The 15,876-nt window shown below is 41.0% G+C and overlaps 1 protein-coding gene across 1 annotated transcript in view; it reads left to right on the forward strand.

The window, feature by feature from the left end:
• Window positions 1-15,876, forward strand: part of LARGE1 (LARGE xylosyl- and glucuronyltransferase 1) — a 309,421-nt gene that overhangs the window by 78,336 nt on the left and 215,209 nt on the right. Inside the window, exon 2 of the mRNA XM_028745321.2 lies at window positions 5,658-5,841. Coding sequence (XP_028601154.1) covers window positions 5,736-5,841 — 106 coding nt within the window. The 5' untranslated portion in view covers window positions 5,658-5,735. The remainder of the gene's footprint in view (window positions 1-5,657; window positions 5,842-15,876) is intronic.

Here is a 15,876-nt window from a genome sequence, read left to right on the forward strand (position 1 = left end):
TGTGCACGTCACATCAGCACACCCCCGGACATGTGTGCACCATGTCATCACACCCCTGTGACATGCAGACATATGTCAGCACACCCTGGGCACCCACTATTGCAGGGGCAAGGTGGCACACCTGCCTATTCTAACTTTATTTATTTAGTTTCTGAGGACTTGGAGTTCACATTTGAAGGTACCAAATTGAAGCTGGATATAGTGAAGTTGCAAGTATTACACCTAATCTGTATTTCTTAGGTGTCCCAAGGGCAATGAATTGATCTGACTTGTAGATTTCCTGCAGCATCAAAATATCAGGATGTTACTTAGCAAGGGGGTTGAGCAACCCTCTTGCATCTGACAGGTTTGCAAAACCTTTTACATTGCAGGATACCACTTATGATCTAAAAAAAGAAAGAAAGCAATTTGGAATCTTCGCATCACATGAACATTAACATGTTCTCTCTCCTTTTACGATGCAAACAATTTTCTTACCGCTTATGAATATTACAAGTTTGAGTCACCAAAATGAGTCTTCATTTTGTGATTAATTTCTAATTTTGGAAATATTTCTTATTTGATTCTGGACAAAGTGTTTAATAAAGAACTTATTTCGTTTGCTTTTTTACTTAAGGGGGAGTTTTAGAGGAGCCTCTTTCTATGCTGTTTCAGAGTAAAGATGAATGAATAATCTCACACTGGGTTTTGAATCTGAACACACAGCTTACTGCTTAAACTCTGAATACCTTTAAAACTTCAAGGACAAATTTACACTACAAACATTTATCTGTTTTAACTGTCATAGCATTTCCCCATAAAATCCTTATAATTGTAGTCTGGTATAATATCAGACCTCTTGTTAGAGATTCGTAGTGCCACTACCCCACTTCAAACTACATGTCCAACTTTCTTAAAGAGGGAATGCCAGTTCCAACAGAATATGTCTGTGTTGTGGATACATTCAGACTTCAGTGATGTAATTTATTAACTTGTTCCAGTTAACTAGAGTAGTGGCATTCTGCATTCATCTGTGGATTACCGGTAATTTTCTTCAAAATCATAAAATTTAGATGTAATTTTTTTTAAGATGCTCTTTTGATAGAAAGGCTTTTGTGTATCATTAAAAAAAGAAAGAAAACGAGATGTGCATATTGCATCTACTATATAAGCCAGGAATAAACAATATATATATCTTTGAGATGTTGTGATCTGCAACACCCATCGTCCCTAGTCAGGCTGACCAATGGTCAGGGATGTTGAAAGTTGTAGTCTAGTACACATCTGCAGGACATCATGTTGTCTACTCCTGAATTAAGCAAGCTGTGGCTTCCTAAACCAAGCTAGATTGGTGAGATTACATTCGCTGTATGGATGTTCTGCCTTCCACAGCACACTGTTGTGGATCATAAACAAACAGTTTATTCCATCCTCCTTGGAAGCAGGGACTACGTGGTTCTTTCATATCCTCTCAACATTTGACAAAGGTAAATAGTCAACATATGTCTGATTATGTGTTCAAGGTATTTGAACAAGCAAGCCACAACAGTATGAACTAATGGCATTTTCCCTCAAGATTTTCTTTGAAAAAAGTTTTAGGATTGAATTCGGTGCAGTTTTGACAACTTGGTATGCATAGTTTTTAAAACTTTTTGTTCCTATTTAAAATAGATATAGTTTGAAGACTATAAAGTACCTTTTTCTAATGTGTGAGATTTCTGCTGCCCTCTTAACAGCAGTATAGTCAGTCTGCTAAATAATATGACTCTTAACAGCTAAATTTTAGCACTGCGATTTTTCCTTTGTCCTTTCAATTTGATATATAACTTGAAATATACTGTATTTAAATGTGATGAGGAGTGATACATAGAATTTCTTCCACCCTTCTCATATTCTGAGGGGTGCGGGGATAGACCAAAATATATATACAGGGTTAGACAAGTAATTAACCTTATCTATATTGCCTGATGTATACCCCCAAGCTTGGAACATACCCTCATTACAGAGGACAGCTTTGCATACTGCATCCAATATATAAGCCAACCATGTATGCCTTGACCAAGTTGTGCTGGTATGGTTGTGCTGGTATATTGGAAACTGCTGAAATACTGTGAATGGTTTGGGGAGAATGCAAGCTGAACTTTTGATGCAAGAAGAGCTTTTCCTATTACAGCTATTGACATCCACTGCTGGTAGTCCTTGTAATGAACTTAGCAGTCCTGAATACAGCTGTGTGAAACTTGGATTGTGCTTGTGTGTTTTGCTACTCTTCTTGTTTTGACTCTGTGTGTCACTGTGTGTTTGTGTGTTTTGCCTGACTCAGAGCTGAAATAATGCAGAAACATAGAGTATCTCCTACCCACCCCAACTCTTCTGCAGCTTCCACCTGAAAGCACAAATCCCTGTCTGGCAACCATGGGGAAGAAAAGATTAATCCTGGAGGCTGAGCTTGATTTCACCCAAAGAAAGCTGGGCTAAAGTCAAAGCCGAGCTAAATTCAAAGTACATACCTTGTCTGATTCAAGGTTCATCTTGAAAGCACCACTGAGTTTAGCATGCAAGGGAGCCAATCTCTTACAGCTATGATCCAGAAATGGTTTTAAAGACCATATGAGAGACAATCCAATAGAAAATGCATAGATAAGGAAAGCTTACAAATAGTAAATTGAGTTGATCAATACTTGTTAGTGGTGCATATCTCACTTTTGGAAGGGTATCTGTCTTGTGGAAAGACTGTTGAAAGGAAAATAGAAATAATAGCAAAGCTAAGGTATTTTTAAAGTAGCTAATGCCTTAGGTGTACATCTGCAAAAAGGACAGAGTGTATCTATGTTTTTAAAAAAGGCATAAAATAAAATGACATTTCAAGTTTCTGTGAGGGCTGCTTGACCTGTTGCTGTGAAAACTGGGTACCCACAGTACAGTCTTGCCTGCTTGCAAATACCCATGCCACATTCAAGAGTTCGTTTTATAACAAATGAAATACAGAAAACATTTTTACTTAACAGAGTTACTTACTTTTTAAATAAATTGACTCTCATATCGCTAGGAACCTCCAAGACTGTTGTTATTCTCTTAAATAACATCAGTAAATATACGAAGAGTGAAATGTAATCATTCACCACTCTAGCCAGTGAAATCATGGGAAAATTGATAGGCTTTAAAGTATACTTGAAAGGTATATCAGTTAAGAAGTAAAGTAAATAACTGGGTTTTAATACAAAGTGGATGAATGTATAACAAATTCGACTCAATACAGTGTGTCACACATGAATGAAATTCCTGATTCCATTTTTAGAAAACATTACAATGCTTTCTGTAGCATTTTAATGCACAAATTAATGTACAGTGGTACCTCGGTTTAAGAACAGCCCTGTTTATGAACTATTCAGTTTAAGAACTCCGCAAAACCGGAAGTAGTGTCCCGGTTTGCAAACTTTACCTCTGTCTAAGAACGGAATCCGAATGGTGGAAGGGCACCGGCATGGGAGGCCTCATTAGGGAAAGCATGCCTCAGTTTAAGAATGGTTTCAGTTTAAGAACGGACTTCTTGAACGGATTAAGTTCGTAAACCGAGGTACCACTGTATTACATTAACAGCTACTGCAGAATGTGTTGCAGTAGCTCTCATCAACTTTTTATACCATCAATGATGGTATCCTCCTGGACTATCTGCTGGAGATGGGTATGGGGGGGCTGTTCTTTGGTAGTTCCATCTTATCTCCAGGGGTGGTAGAATTGGATGGGTGCTTCTTGGTCTCCTGGCTTTTTAGCTATAGGGTGTCACAAGGCATTGTATTGTCTCTGATGCTATTTAACATCCACATGGAGCAGTCTTTAGGAGTTTGGGAGGAATATGCTGATGATACCCAACTCCATTTCTCTTTCATGTCTGAATTGGGAATGACTGAGAAGGCCCTGGATGAGGCCAAAGAAACTGAGTCTAAATACTGGTAAGATGGAGGCACTGTGGAGGAATAGTTCCCAGCTCCAGGAAGTTGGTATGTTACCTCCCCTGGAATGGGGCTGCTTCTGAATCCAGCTCTGTTACTGGAGATGCTGGTATTCTCAGTGTCTAGGGGTGCCTTTTACCAACTTGGGTTGATACGACAACTACAACTGTTCCTAGATCAGGATAGCTTGACAACAGTTGTCCATTCACTGATAACCTCACGGTTCAATTAGTCCAATGCACCCTATGATTAGAAGGCTGAATCTGGTGCAGAACAGGGCTCCTAGGTTGCTTGTGCAGGCAAGCTGCCACCATCATATAACACCCTGCTTTCAGGATTTGCACTAGGTGCCAATCTGCTACTGGGCTGAGTTCAACATTCTGGCACTAGCAGAGAAGTCTCAAGACCAAGTTCCTTGAGAGAGCACCTTATGCCTTACAGCCAGTAGATCACTGCTGTCTGTGGGAAAGTCTCTTCTGCAAGTTTCAAAGATCTCAGAAACCTGTTTCACAATAACTCAGAGCAGGGCTTGTAATATAGTTGCCCCATTCTGTGGAATGGCAGTCCTGTCAAGGTACAACAGGTGCCCACTATATGCACTTTTCTGAAGCAATTGAAGACATTTGTGTTCTGACAGGCTTTTCTAGCTGGATAAATGGGTCTTTAACCCAAGTGTCTATTTTGTATTGTTTTGGTCATGATTTAAATATATTTGTTGTGGTTTTCATTTCTCGTTTTTAATTATCTTTAGTGTAAATAGCCTTGAGACTTTTTTTTTGAGAAGGCAGTTAATAAATAATTGATAATAATGATGATGATGATAGTAGTGGTACTTACTATATTTTTATAGCAGCCACAGCCCACAAGGTGGGTTTAAATGTTTTAAATAGACTGCATCTGTGAAAATAATGTTGTGGTGGGATTACTTGTATTCATACAAGAGCTATGCCCAAGCTGTTGATTCTGGATGAGTGCAAGTGCCACAGCAGTGCTAAGGAACAAACCGAAATGGTGAAGTGTAAAGGGCCCTAAAAGGCTACCTTACACTTCAGTTTTACATTTCACAGTAACTGATCTGAAATCAGAACGGAACACAAGACTTAACAAGAAATTGCTTTTTGTTGCAGATTCCTGGCACGTGAACCTGAATTGCTTAGATGTTTGTAAATGATTGCCACATTCACATGTTTTCATGGAATACCCGAAGCATGTTAAGTGCACACCTAGAAAGCATTGTGTATGAAGCAACTCTTAGAGAACATTGTTGCTTACTACTACTGATTGCTACTGCTTCTGATTCTTCCGCTTTCAGGCTGCTGCTGGTGTACCTGCTGCTCTTTGGAAGCAGAGGCGGCAGAACAGGTGGCCCTGTTTTATCTACCCAGGAATACCACCTGTGCAGAGACATCAAGGAGAATGGAGGTTTCTTTATTTTCAAAGGGCAGCGTAAAATGGTTGCCTTTTTTTATAAAATGTATGTCGCGTCTAACTGATATGATAAGATACGCTATTGATTTATGCTCTTTCATGATGCTTCTAAGGAACACATTTATTGTTTTTGACATTTTACAGAATACTGAAATTGGGACTGTGTTTTTGCAGTGTGTGTGGCCTATTTTTGCCCGTGTTTTTGCAGGGACTCTTGGAGGAGTCTAACCTTGCTCATGAGAATGGCAGGGTGCTAATGTGCACTGATAATGTATTGCTTCCTTCTCTTTCTTTCAGGGAATATGTGGGAGACTGTGGACTTCATGCTTCCGACATAGGAACAGAACCAGATTAGGAATCTCCACTTCTGAGAGAATGCTGGGAATCTGCAGAGGGCGACGGAAATTCCTGGCTGCCTCTCTGACTCTCCTTTTTGTTCCTGCTGTAACCTGGATTTACCTGTTTGCTGGGAGCTTTGAAGGTAAGACGAAAAAGCCTGTCTAATATTGATGGGTTTTGGGAGCTGATGAGTTTGGGGACTTTTGTTGCTGTCACTTTAGATCTAGCAGTATTTGGACAGATGGGATGAAGTTGTCATCTGTTGCCTCCCCCATTTCCCCACCCACTATAAAAGGGGGGGGGGAGGCGATGCTGTCTCTTCACCCTGACATTTTCAGTATCTATTTTCCAGACCTCCTAGTTAGCTAACTTCTGTGGTTGTGCCTATTTTGAGGGTTGTAGTATAAACTGATTTATTAGAATCAGACTGATTTTATATATATCACCTTCCTTCAGCAACAGTATATGTTTAACTGTCCTTGTGCAGACTGCCAGTTGAACCCCAGTACAATACAAGCTGTTTGCCTTCAACTAGGAGTAAAAGACCAGTTTTTGCTTCCCATCTTCACACAGTTAACTATTTATGATCTGAACAGTGTTTAAAACAGAGCAACATTTTTAGAGTGAATTTTTTCCTCTTCATAAATGCATGTCCCCTGAAACTGGCAGTTCAGAGCTGGTGGCAGCATTGCTGGAAGCAATCGGAGTACATTTCATGATTCAAACTCTGTGCTTGGAAAAATGAAGAAAAATAAATCTACGTTTTATTGGAGGTCTGATAAAAGAATTGCCTGATATAAATTGATTTTTTTCTTACAACTTGTTGGGGGAAAGGGGGATTCTGCACTTCACAAAGAACATCAAAACAAAATCTATTTATTTTTATACCACCATTTGCACAAGTCACAGTGTGGTTTACAGTAAAAATAACAAGTAAAAAATAAGAATGCATTAAACCCATAAGAAATGCAATCTATTAACAACAACAACAACAACTTATTTTTTTCTACACCGCCCATCTGACTGGGTTGCCCCAGATATTCTGGTTAGGTTCCTACATAATATACAGGTAAAAAAGGTAAATGAACCCTGGACGGTTAAGTCCAGTCAAAAGCAACTATGGGGTGTGGCAGTCATCTCACTTCAGGTCAAGGGAGCCGGCATTTGTCCACAGACAGCTTTCCAGGTCATGTCGCCAGCATTACTAAGCTGCTTCTGGCGCAACGGAACACCGTGATAGAAGCTAGAGTGCATGGAAATGCTGTTTACCTTCCCGCCGCAGTGGTATATATTTATTTACATGCACTGATGTGCTTTCGAACTGCTAGGTTGGCAGAAGCTGGGACAGAGCAACAGAAGCTCGACCCGTCATGCAGATTCAAGCTGCTGACCTTCAAATTGGCACACCCAAGTTGCTCAGTGGTTTAGACCACAGCGCCACCCGTGTCCCCTACATAATATACAAAAACACAGCAACAAAACAACAGAACATCACACATTAAAAGTGTTCCAAAACAGGGCTGTCTTCAGATGTCAATGGAAGGTTGTTTCAATACAGGGCTGTCTTCAGATGTCTATGGAAGATTGTATAATTATTTATCCCTTTGACATCTGATGGGAAAGTGTTTCATAGGGTGGGTGTCACAATCGAGAAGGCCCTCTGCCTGATTCCCTATAACTTCACTTCTCACAATGAGGGAATCACTGGAAGGCTCTTGGAGCTAGACCTCAGTGCCCAGGCTAAATCATGGGTGTGGAGACCTCCTTCAGGTATACAGCACTGAAGCCATTAAGGGCTTTAAAGGTTTAAAAAGGTAAAGGTAAAGGTACCCCTGCCCGTACGGGCCAGTCTTGACAGACTCTGGGGTTGTGCACCCATCTCACTTAAGAGGCCGGGGGCCAGCGCTGTCCGGAGACACTTCCGGGTCACGTGGCCAGCGTGACATCGCTGCTCTGGCGAGCCAGAGCCGCACACGGAAACGCCGTTTACCTTCCCGCTAGTAAGCGGTCCCTATTTATCTACTTGCACCCAGGGGTGCTTTCAAACTGCTAGGTTGGCAGGCGCTGGGACCGAGCAACGGGAGCGCACCCCGCCGCGGGGATTCGAACCGCCGACCTTTTGATCAGCAAGCCCTAGGCGCTGAGGCTTTTACCCACAGCGCCACCCGCGTTTACATATACACAAACACTTAAAACACACACAACAACAAATTACTGAATGCTGTTGCTATTAGTAGTTGTCAATTAAGTCCTTTCCTCCTCCATATACCCTCTGAAAAAGATGTGTCTTGACCAACTACCTGAAGTTATAAAGAAGTTGTAGGCTCACAGGATGAAACAACCCTGGTTCATGCTTCTCTTACTGAGGTTAACACTGTACAGCGGGTGGGTGTGGGTGTGTGGCTAACCTGTGGCTGTCCAGTGGTCAGCAATGATGGGAGATGTAGGTAAGCAACTTCTGGAGTACCATAGATTCCAGCCAATGGAATGTCACACTCTCTGCTGATGTTGTCATTGCAGATGTCGACATATGCTTACATAGGCAAGTATTTAGTTAATTACAACTTGGCTGTCCCATAGTCATTGCATAAGTGCTTTCTAGAATAAAACATTAATGGAAGAGTGAGAAATTGGCTACTTGAAATCAGAATGGCTTTTGCATGCTGAAGAGGTTTGATTTCTCTCCTGCCCCTCCTAGCTCTATAATTCAAAGCTCTCCTTTAAAAAAAAAAAAAGGTGACTTACATTCCAAATTATTACTTCCTATCTTCTGTCTTACAGTCCAGCTGTAGATAATCCCATCTCCCAGTTGCTTAGAGGCATTTACGAATCTGGAGTGTGTCATGCAACAGGTGTCTGGCTCTTTCCTCCCACCCCACCCCCAAAGTAAATGCAAGAGCAGCAGGCAATCAAACAGCTTGAGGACAGCAGCTTAGATAGGAAGATAGTTTGTCCAGGTTTGTGTCTCCTAAGCATTCAAAAGATAAGCATGGTGTGCTGTTTGAAAGACCCAGCTCAGTAGTAAAAGTAGGTTTTGAATTCCAGAGGTCCTATGCTCAGTCTCTCACACCTGCAGGAAGGGTTGGAAAAGGCTCTTGTTTGAAACCCTGGAGAGCTGATGCCATTGTGTAGACACTGCAGAGGTAGATGGGCCAGTGGTTGGAATCTGTAAAGAAGCTTCCTGTCTGTCTCTCCCTTCCCCATACATTGTACTGTCTTACTTGGTATAAGGCAGCTTCTCCCCTGCACCTACACCATAGAATCTTAGAATCATAGATTTGGAAGGGACCCTGAGGGTCATCCATTCCAACCCCCTACAATACAGGAATATGCAGCTGTTCCTTACAGGGATCAAATTTGCAATCTTGGTATTATCAGCACCACGTGTGTGTTGTTGCATTTGTGGTGTCTAAGAAAATATCCCATTATTTAGAAAATGATTTGTAGGGAGGTTTTTTGAGTTTTAAAAAAGCTTCTGCAATATCGAATGTTACAACAATACAAAATTGTTCTAATTACAAAGAAAGGGGGAGGTATTCACCAATAAATTGCACTGCTTACAAAATAAACATAAAATAGCTCTTTTGGTTTTAACATTGTACTCCAGGCTTCATTATCATTTCAGCAAGCAACATAAACAACAACATAGGAAATACAAAATACAAGTAAATAGTTACTCAACAAAATAGAAGAATAATAACAAATAATTTTTAAAAAGAAAGGAAAAAGAGAACTAATTAGCTCTTGAGCCATTATTTGCCAAACAAATGACTCCAATAACTATCTTAATATATATATATATCTGGATATATAGACAGTGAAATTGAAAGAGATCTAATTAGCCTAATAAAAACAACCAGTGATTAAGAAACACAAATAATACCTGGATGGCATTTTAACAGTTTTTTCAACACTGAGATAGTGTTCTCATTTTAAACCTTCCCCATGCATTGTTCAGCTTTCCTTTGGACCACATCAGTGAGGCTGAGAAGGCGGGGGGGGGGGAAGGTCTTTTGGGCAGCCCAGGACCTCCATACGCACTGCCCAGGCTTGCACCCCAGAAAGGTCACTTCAGTGCTCCTAACGCAGCAGAAACATTGTGGGAGGCAACAGTTAGAAGTTAACGGTCTCTGCAGCCACAGCAGGCGCTGTGATTCTCCAGCGGTTTGATTTCACCCTCAGAGGTGCACTAATGGTCTGTCGAGCCAGATGGATGCCTACAATACACAACTCCATCAGCCACATCCAGCATGGCTAATGATCAGTTGTGTTGGGAGTTAAAATCAAACAATATCTGGAGGGCCACAGGCTGCCCATCCTTGCAGTAATCACTGCCTCTTCCAGTGCATACCAGTAACATAAGTTTCGTGGCTGTAGTCAGTAACTAGTTTTTTTCTGGAGGGACACTTCAAATGCAGAGTGAGAGTACATGGGTCAGCAAAGTGATCTTCTACCATGTTCTGTTATAACAATTATATTTTTTCCTATCTCCTACCTTTAGTTAGGCAACTAGGAAACTGGCTTTGGCTTTGACAGAGGACACCAGCTTCTGAACAGTAGTTTTAGGAATTAATTGTCCATTTGCTTTAGTTCAGCTTACTCCAGTTTTCAAGCCTTCCTTACATTGGCAGACTCCGAATAGACAATCTCAGCTTCCCTACCCCCCTTCCTTTCTTTTCCTTTTTTTCTTGCAGCAGTAGCTGTTTCCTTTATGGGCTGGGGGATTTAAATTTTCCGATCTTACAATTCAGCACCTCAAAACCCAAAGGAGATGAAGGACTCTCATCTGTTTAGCTAACATCTTGAAAGACAAAGCTAATACTGAAGCATGAAAAAGAGAATGAGGTTTATTCCCCGGTGCATACATAAGCAATATTTGAATGAGCAGTGATTCAAAAGTAACTTTAGTTTCTGTCAGATTGAGAGAGGAACTGAGATGTCTTGCCAAGACTAAAACACTGATCTCATATAACCTTATTCCCCCTCCACCTGGGAATTGCCTGTGGTCACTGTTCTTGCAACAGAACAGGCTTGCACAGCTACTGTGACTCCCCTGGATGAATGCAACCCAACAGCCATGTGATAGTCTGCAAGGAACTAGATAACCCCAACCCCAATTTTGTAATTCTAGGCAGGTAGCAAAACCAGAAATATAATTGCCACTAATTCCCAACCTGACAGATGACACTATTTTAACTGATGGGCACACATTGTGCTGGTCTGCTTTAGAAGAAGGAAAATTGCATGATCCTTAGTTTGAAGTAATGAATACATGAGGCTGCTTCACATCAAATGAGACCTTTGGCCCATTCAGTATTATCTACTATGCCTTGCAGTGGCTGTCCAAGGTCGTGGAAACTCTCAACACCTGCCCTGATCCTTTGTAACTGGAGGTACTAGGGACTCAACCTAGCACCTTCTCTATGCAAAGCATGTGCTCTGTCACTGAGCCAAGGTCTCTTACCATAATCTGAGTGTTCAGCAGAGGCAGAGTTAGGGCAGCTGACCCTTTCCCCCTCACTGAGCTCTGAGCAGAGAAGGTGCCCTGTTATGGGAAGGAGGCATGTAGGCTCCAGCAGGGTCCTAGAGCCCTCCATTCTCCTTACCAGAGCCTAGTTAGTACTTGCCAAGATTTGGGGAGAAGTTGAAAGGCTCTAGGACCCTCCTGGAATCCTCAAACCTCCTTCCCAAAGCCCAGCACTGTGTGGGTGCTGGGGGAGGATTTTTGCCTAGCTTAGGGCAACATAGTACCAAAGTCTGCCCATTTATTCAGATGTTTAAAAAGAAAATAAATCCAGGGATGTTAAACTGAATGGGGTATTCATGTTTTCCAGTTAATTCTTACCCAAAGCAGAATCAAGTTATTCTAACCTGCAGTTTTTACCATTGAAGACTTTGAAAGGGAGAAAGTGGGTTTCTAATTGATGTTTCCCACCACTCCTTAGATCATTATCACACTCATTCCAACTATTCTAGCAAACCTTTGGATTGTGGTATCTGGGTTTAAAGAACCTGGGAATGGATTGCCAGCGTTGGAGAGGTTCGGTCCAATTTATTTATTTATTTGTTGGTTTGTGGGATTAATCAGCTTCTACTTCAAATTAAATCTACTCATGGTGCTTACAACATTTAAAATACAATCCTACGAAATGATAATAGCAATGGTAAAAGTATTATGAATATTTCTGTATAATCACATCCACGTTCAGTGGAAGTCCTTTTCATCTGCCCACTGAAAACAGCATTCGAACATACTAAGTGGGCATTGCGCAGTGAGTTCCCCATCCCATTCACACACTCCTGCCAACCCAGCACATCCTGGGGTTTGACCAGTTTGACTACAGTAGTTTAGTTTTATTTGCTGCTCTAAGTTGTACAGCTTCCATGTGCAAAAATGATTTGGAAAAATCTCAGGCAACAACTGGTTAATGCATGTCCAAAAGATGTCACTAAAAGGGTGGGATGGAATGAGGCGCGGCAGGGCATGCAGGAGCCAGGAACAGAACCCCCGCAGTAAATGTCAGGTACTACCAGTTTTGGTCAGCAGGGGTGAGACTTCAGCCAAAGTGGGATTTGGTTGACCGCTTCAAATCCATATAGGGTAAGACAGAGTTGGCAGTCTGAATTCAGCTAATTGATCTGTGAATGCTTCCCTAGGGAATTATTTTCTGGAGAATACTATTCTTCTTGATTACATTGACAACCTTTAATCCCCCTCCTTTCACTAAACCAGAGCAGCAAATTTCATTGGTTTTTTAAATATATCCATTTTCAGCCTTGTCCATTTTGGTAGAAAAGCAACTTCTCTGGCCTAATAACTATTTGTGAAATCTAAAAATAATTCCACAAAGAGGATCAAACTGAATAGTTTTAAATAGCTGTTTAACATGTCAAATAACTATTCATGCAAATAAGGATTTAATTTCATCACTTAATAGCATCTGTATATTAGGTTCACCAAATAAAACTTGCAATTAATGTATAATGAAATGATGTTTACTAGTAATCTTTTATGCATTAAGAATGGAAGGTGTTTACTCTTTAGAAATGTTTACATCATGAGTACACTAATGCAAAAAACTACTTTAATAATTTAAAGAGTGTAAATTACCAGTTTGCCATGGAGAGACTTGAAACTTATTCAAGTAACCTTGCCAATAGTTGTGAATCAGTTATTACTTACTGCATTTTAACTCCCTATTTTCCAATGAGCTCAGGGTTATATCTATGTTTCTCTCCACCACCACCCCAATTAATCACAACAACCCTGTGAGGTAGGTTAGACTAAGAGATCATGAATGGCCAAGGCTGCTCAGTGTTTTTCATGGCTCCCTGGTCCTAGTTTATTATTCATTCATTCATTCATAACCTGCCTTTTCCCCTGATGGGGACTCAAGACAGCTTAAAGGAAAAAATAATAACTGCTTAAAACATAGGGGGAAAATCTTATTTAGATTAGGTTTTTTTATCTTGTATTATGAAAAAGCTAGCTGAACTATTTAAAATTTTAAAAGATGATGCTGTTAAGGTGCTACACTCAATATGCCAGCAAATTTGGAAAACTCAGCAGTGGCCAGAAGATTGGAGAAGATCAGTCTACATCCCAATCCCAAAGAAGGGCAGTGCCAAAGAATGCTCCAACTACTGCACAATTGCACTCATTTCACACGCTAGCAAGGTTATGCTTAAAATTCTACAAGGAAGGCTCAAGCAGTATGTGGATCGAGAACTCCCAGAAGTGCAAGCTGGATTTAGAAGAGGCAGAGGAACCAGAGACCAAATTGCAAACATGCGCTGGATTATGGAGAAAGCTAGAGAGTTCCAGAAAGACATCTACTTCTGCTTCATTGACTATGCAAAAGCCTTTGACTGTGTCGACCACAGCAAACTATGGCAAGTTCTTAAAGAAATGGGAGTGCCTGATCACCTCATCTGTCTCCTGAGAAATCTCTATGTGGGACAAGAAGCTACAGTTAGAACTGGATATGGAACAACTGATTGGTTCAAAATTGGGAAAGGAGTACGACAAGGCTGTATTTTGTCTCCCTGCTTATTTAATTTATATGCAGAATACATCATGGGCTGGATGAATCCCAAGCTGGAATTAAGATTGCCGGAAGAAATATCAACAACCTCAGATATGCGGATGACACAACCTTGATGGCAGAAAGTGAGGAGGAATTAAAGAACCTTTTAATGAGGGTGAAAGAGGAGAGCGCAAAATATGGTCTGAAGCTCAACATCAAAAAAACGAAGATCATGGCCACTGGTCCCATCACCTCCTGGCAAATAGAAGGGGAAGAAATGGAGGCAGTAAGAGATTTTACTTTCTTGGGCGCCATGATCACTGCAGATGGTGACAGCAGCCACGAAATTAAAAGACGCCTGCTTCTTGGGAGAAGGGCAATGACAGGCCTAGACAGCATCTTGAGAAGTAGAGATGTCACCTTGCCAACAAAGGTCCGTATGGTTAAAGCCATGGTCTTCCCAGTAGTGATGTATGGAAGTGAGAGCTGGACCATAAAGAAGGCTGATCGCCGAAGAATTGATGCTTTTGAATTATGGTGCTGGAGAAGACTCTTGAGAGTCCCATGGACGGCAAGAAGATCAAATGCATCCATTCTTAAGGAAATCAGACCTGAGTGCTCACTGGAAGGACAGATCGTGAAGCTGAGGCTCCAGTACTTTGGCCACCTCATGAGAAGAGAAGACTCCCTGGAGAAGACACTGATGCTGGGAAAGATGGAGGGCACAAGGAGAAGGGGGCGACAGAGGACGAGATGGTTGGATAGTGTTTTCGAGGTTACCAGCATGAGTTTGACCAAACTGCGGGAGGTAGTGGAGGACAGAGGTGCCTGGCGTGCTCTGGTCCATGGGGTCACGAAGAGTCGGACACGACTAAACGACTAAACAACAACAATGAAAAAGCTTGAATAAAATATCATGTGGAGAAAACCAATCATGAAAAACAATTGAACATTTGTAGAACTAAAACTATAAACGTATATAAAATATGTTAAAACCCTATCAATAATTACAATTAAAACAGCACAGCACCAGCCTTTTCATTCCCCATAACCTGTTGAAACAAGAAAGTCTTCACTTGCTGGTGGAAGGATAACAAGGAGGGTGCCAGTCTAGCTTTTCCTGGCAGGGAGTTTCAGTGTCTGGGAGCAGCCACTGAGAAGGCCCTTTCCTTGTGTCCTCATCAAGTGTGCCTGTGGGTAGCAGGACCAAAGTAAGGGGCTGCCATGAATATTTCAAAACCTGGGCAGGATCATATGAGGGAATGCGATCTTTCAGACAGATTAATTCTAACTCTAAGATAACTCAGGAGCTAGAAGGTACCACTTTGTCTGTTCTTACCAGAGTAACTCTCCATTCTATTCCATTCCTTTGCCTGTTTTTGTGTGACTATCCTTAGACTTCCTCCATCTGTCTCTTTCTTTCCCATACCACTTTCCCACCACAACACTCACTTTGAAGAGGAAACCACAGGGCAGAAGTATCAGTTGTCTCCAGTGTGTGAAAGGGTGTTGCATCAACTAAGAGGTTGGGATTACATACTCTTACACTGAATAATAGGCCATCAACCATCTAATTGCACATGTGCACAAACTTACTGAGTTTCAACCCAGACTTAGTCATGCTTAGAGGAGAGCAATTTTGTTTTTTAAAAAAGGAACTTAAATTAGAAATTCCATTGATTTTAGTGGGTCTGCTCGAAGCATGACTGAGGCTGGATCCAACCCCATGGTGCTTGTTTGTTGTATTAAATTTAAATAAGGCCTTGGTATTACAAGGATGGGTATGGTTCTCATAAAAAACCTTCTCAAATCATTTTCATTGAGTTGACCTGTTTAATCTCTGAACTGAATACCAGGGCAATATTCTTTCCCAGAAGTATTAAATATAACAACTTCCTAGTCTGTTTCAAAGTCTGTTTTTTAATATAAAAAAGGTAACTGTCTCAAAGGAAAGATCATAGAATATTTTATATGAGCTGGAGTACAAATTTCTTGTCTGTGCGTACATAATTATTGCTCTCCAGCAGCTTTAACAAATGTTCTCTGAACTTTTGCCAATAAATTGCGAAGTGAGTAAATCTAAAAGTTCACTTGAATTTACAGTGTGGGGTGAGGTCATTTATACATCTAAAGTGAGACAGAAATGTTCT

This window comes from Podarcis muralis, chromosome 10 (genome assembly GCF_964188315.1).
Source record: "Podarcis muralis chromosome 10, rPodMur119.hap1.1, whole genome shotgun sequence".
NCBI classification, from domain to species: Eukaryota; Metazoa; Chordata; class Lepidosauria; order Squamata; family Lacertidae; genus Podarcis; species Podarcis muralis.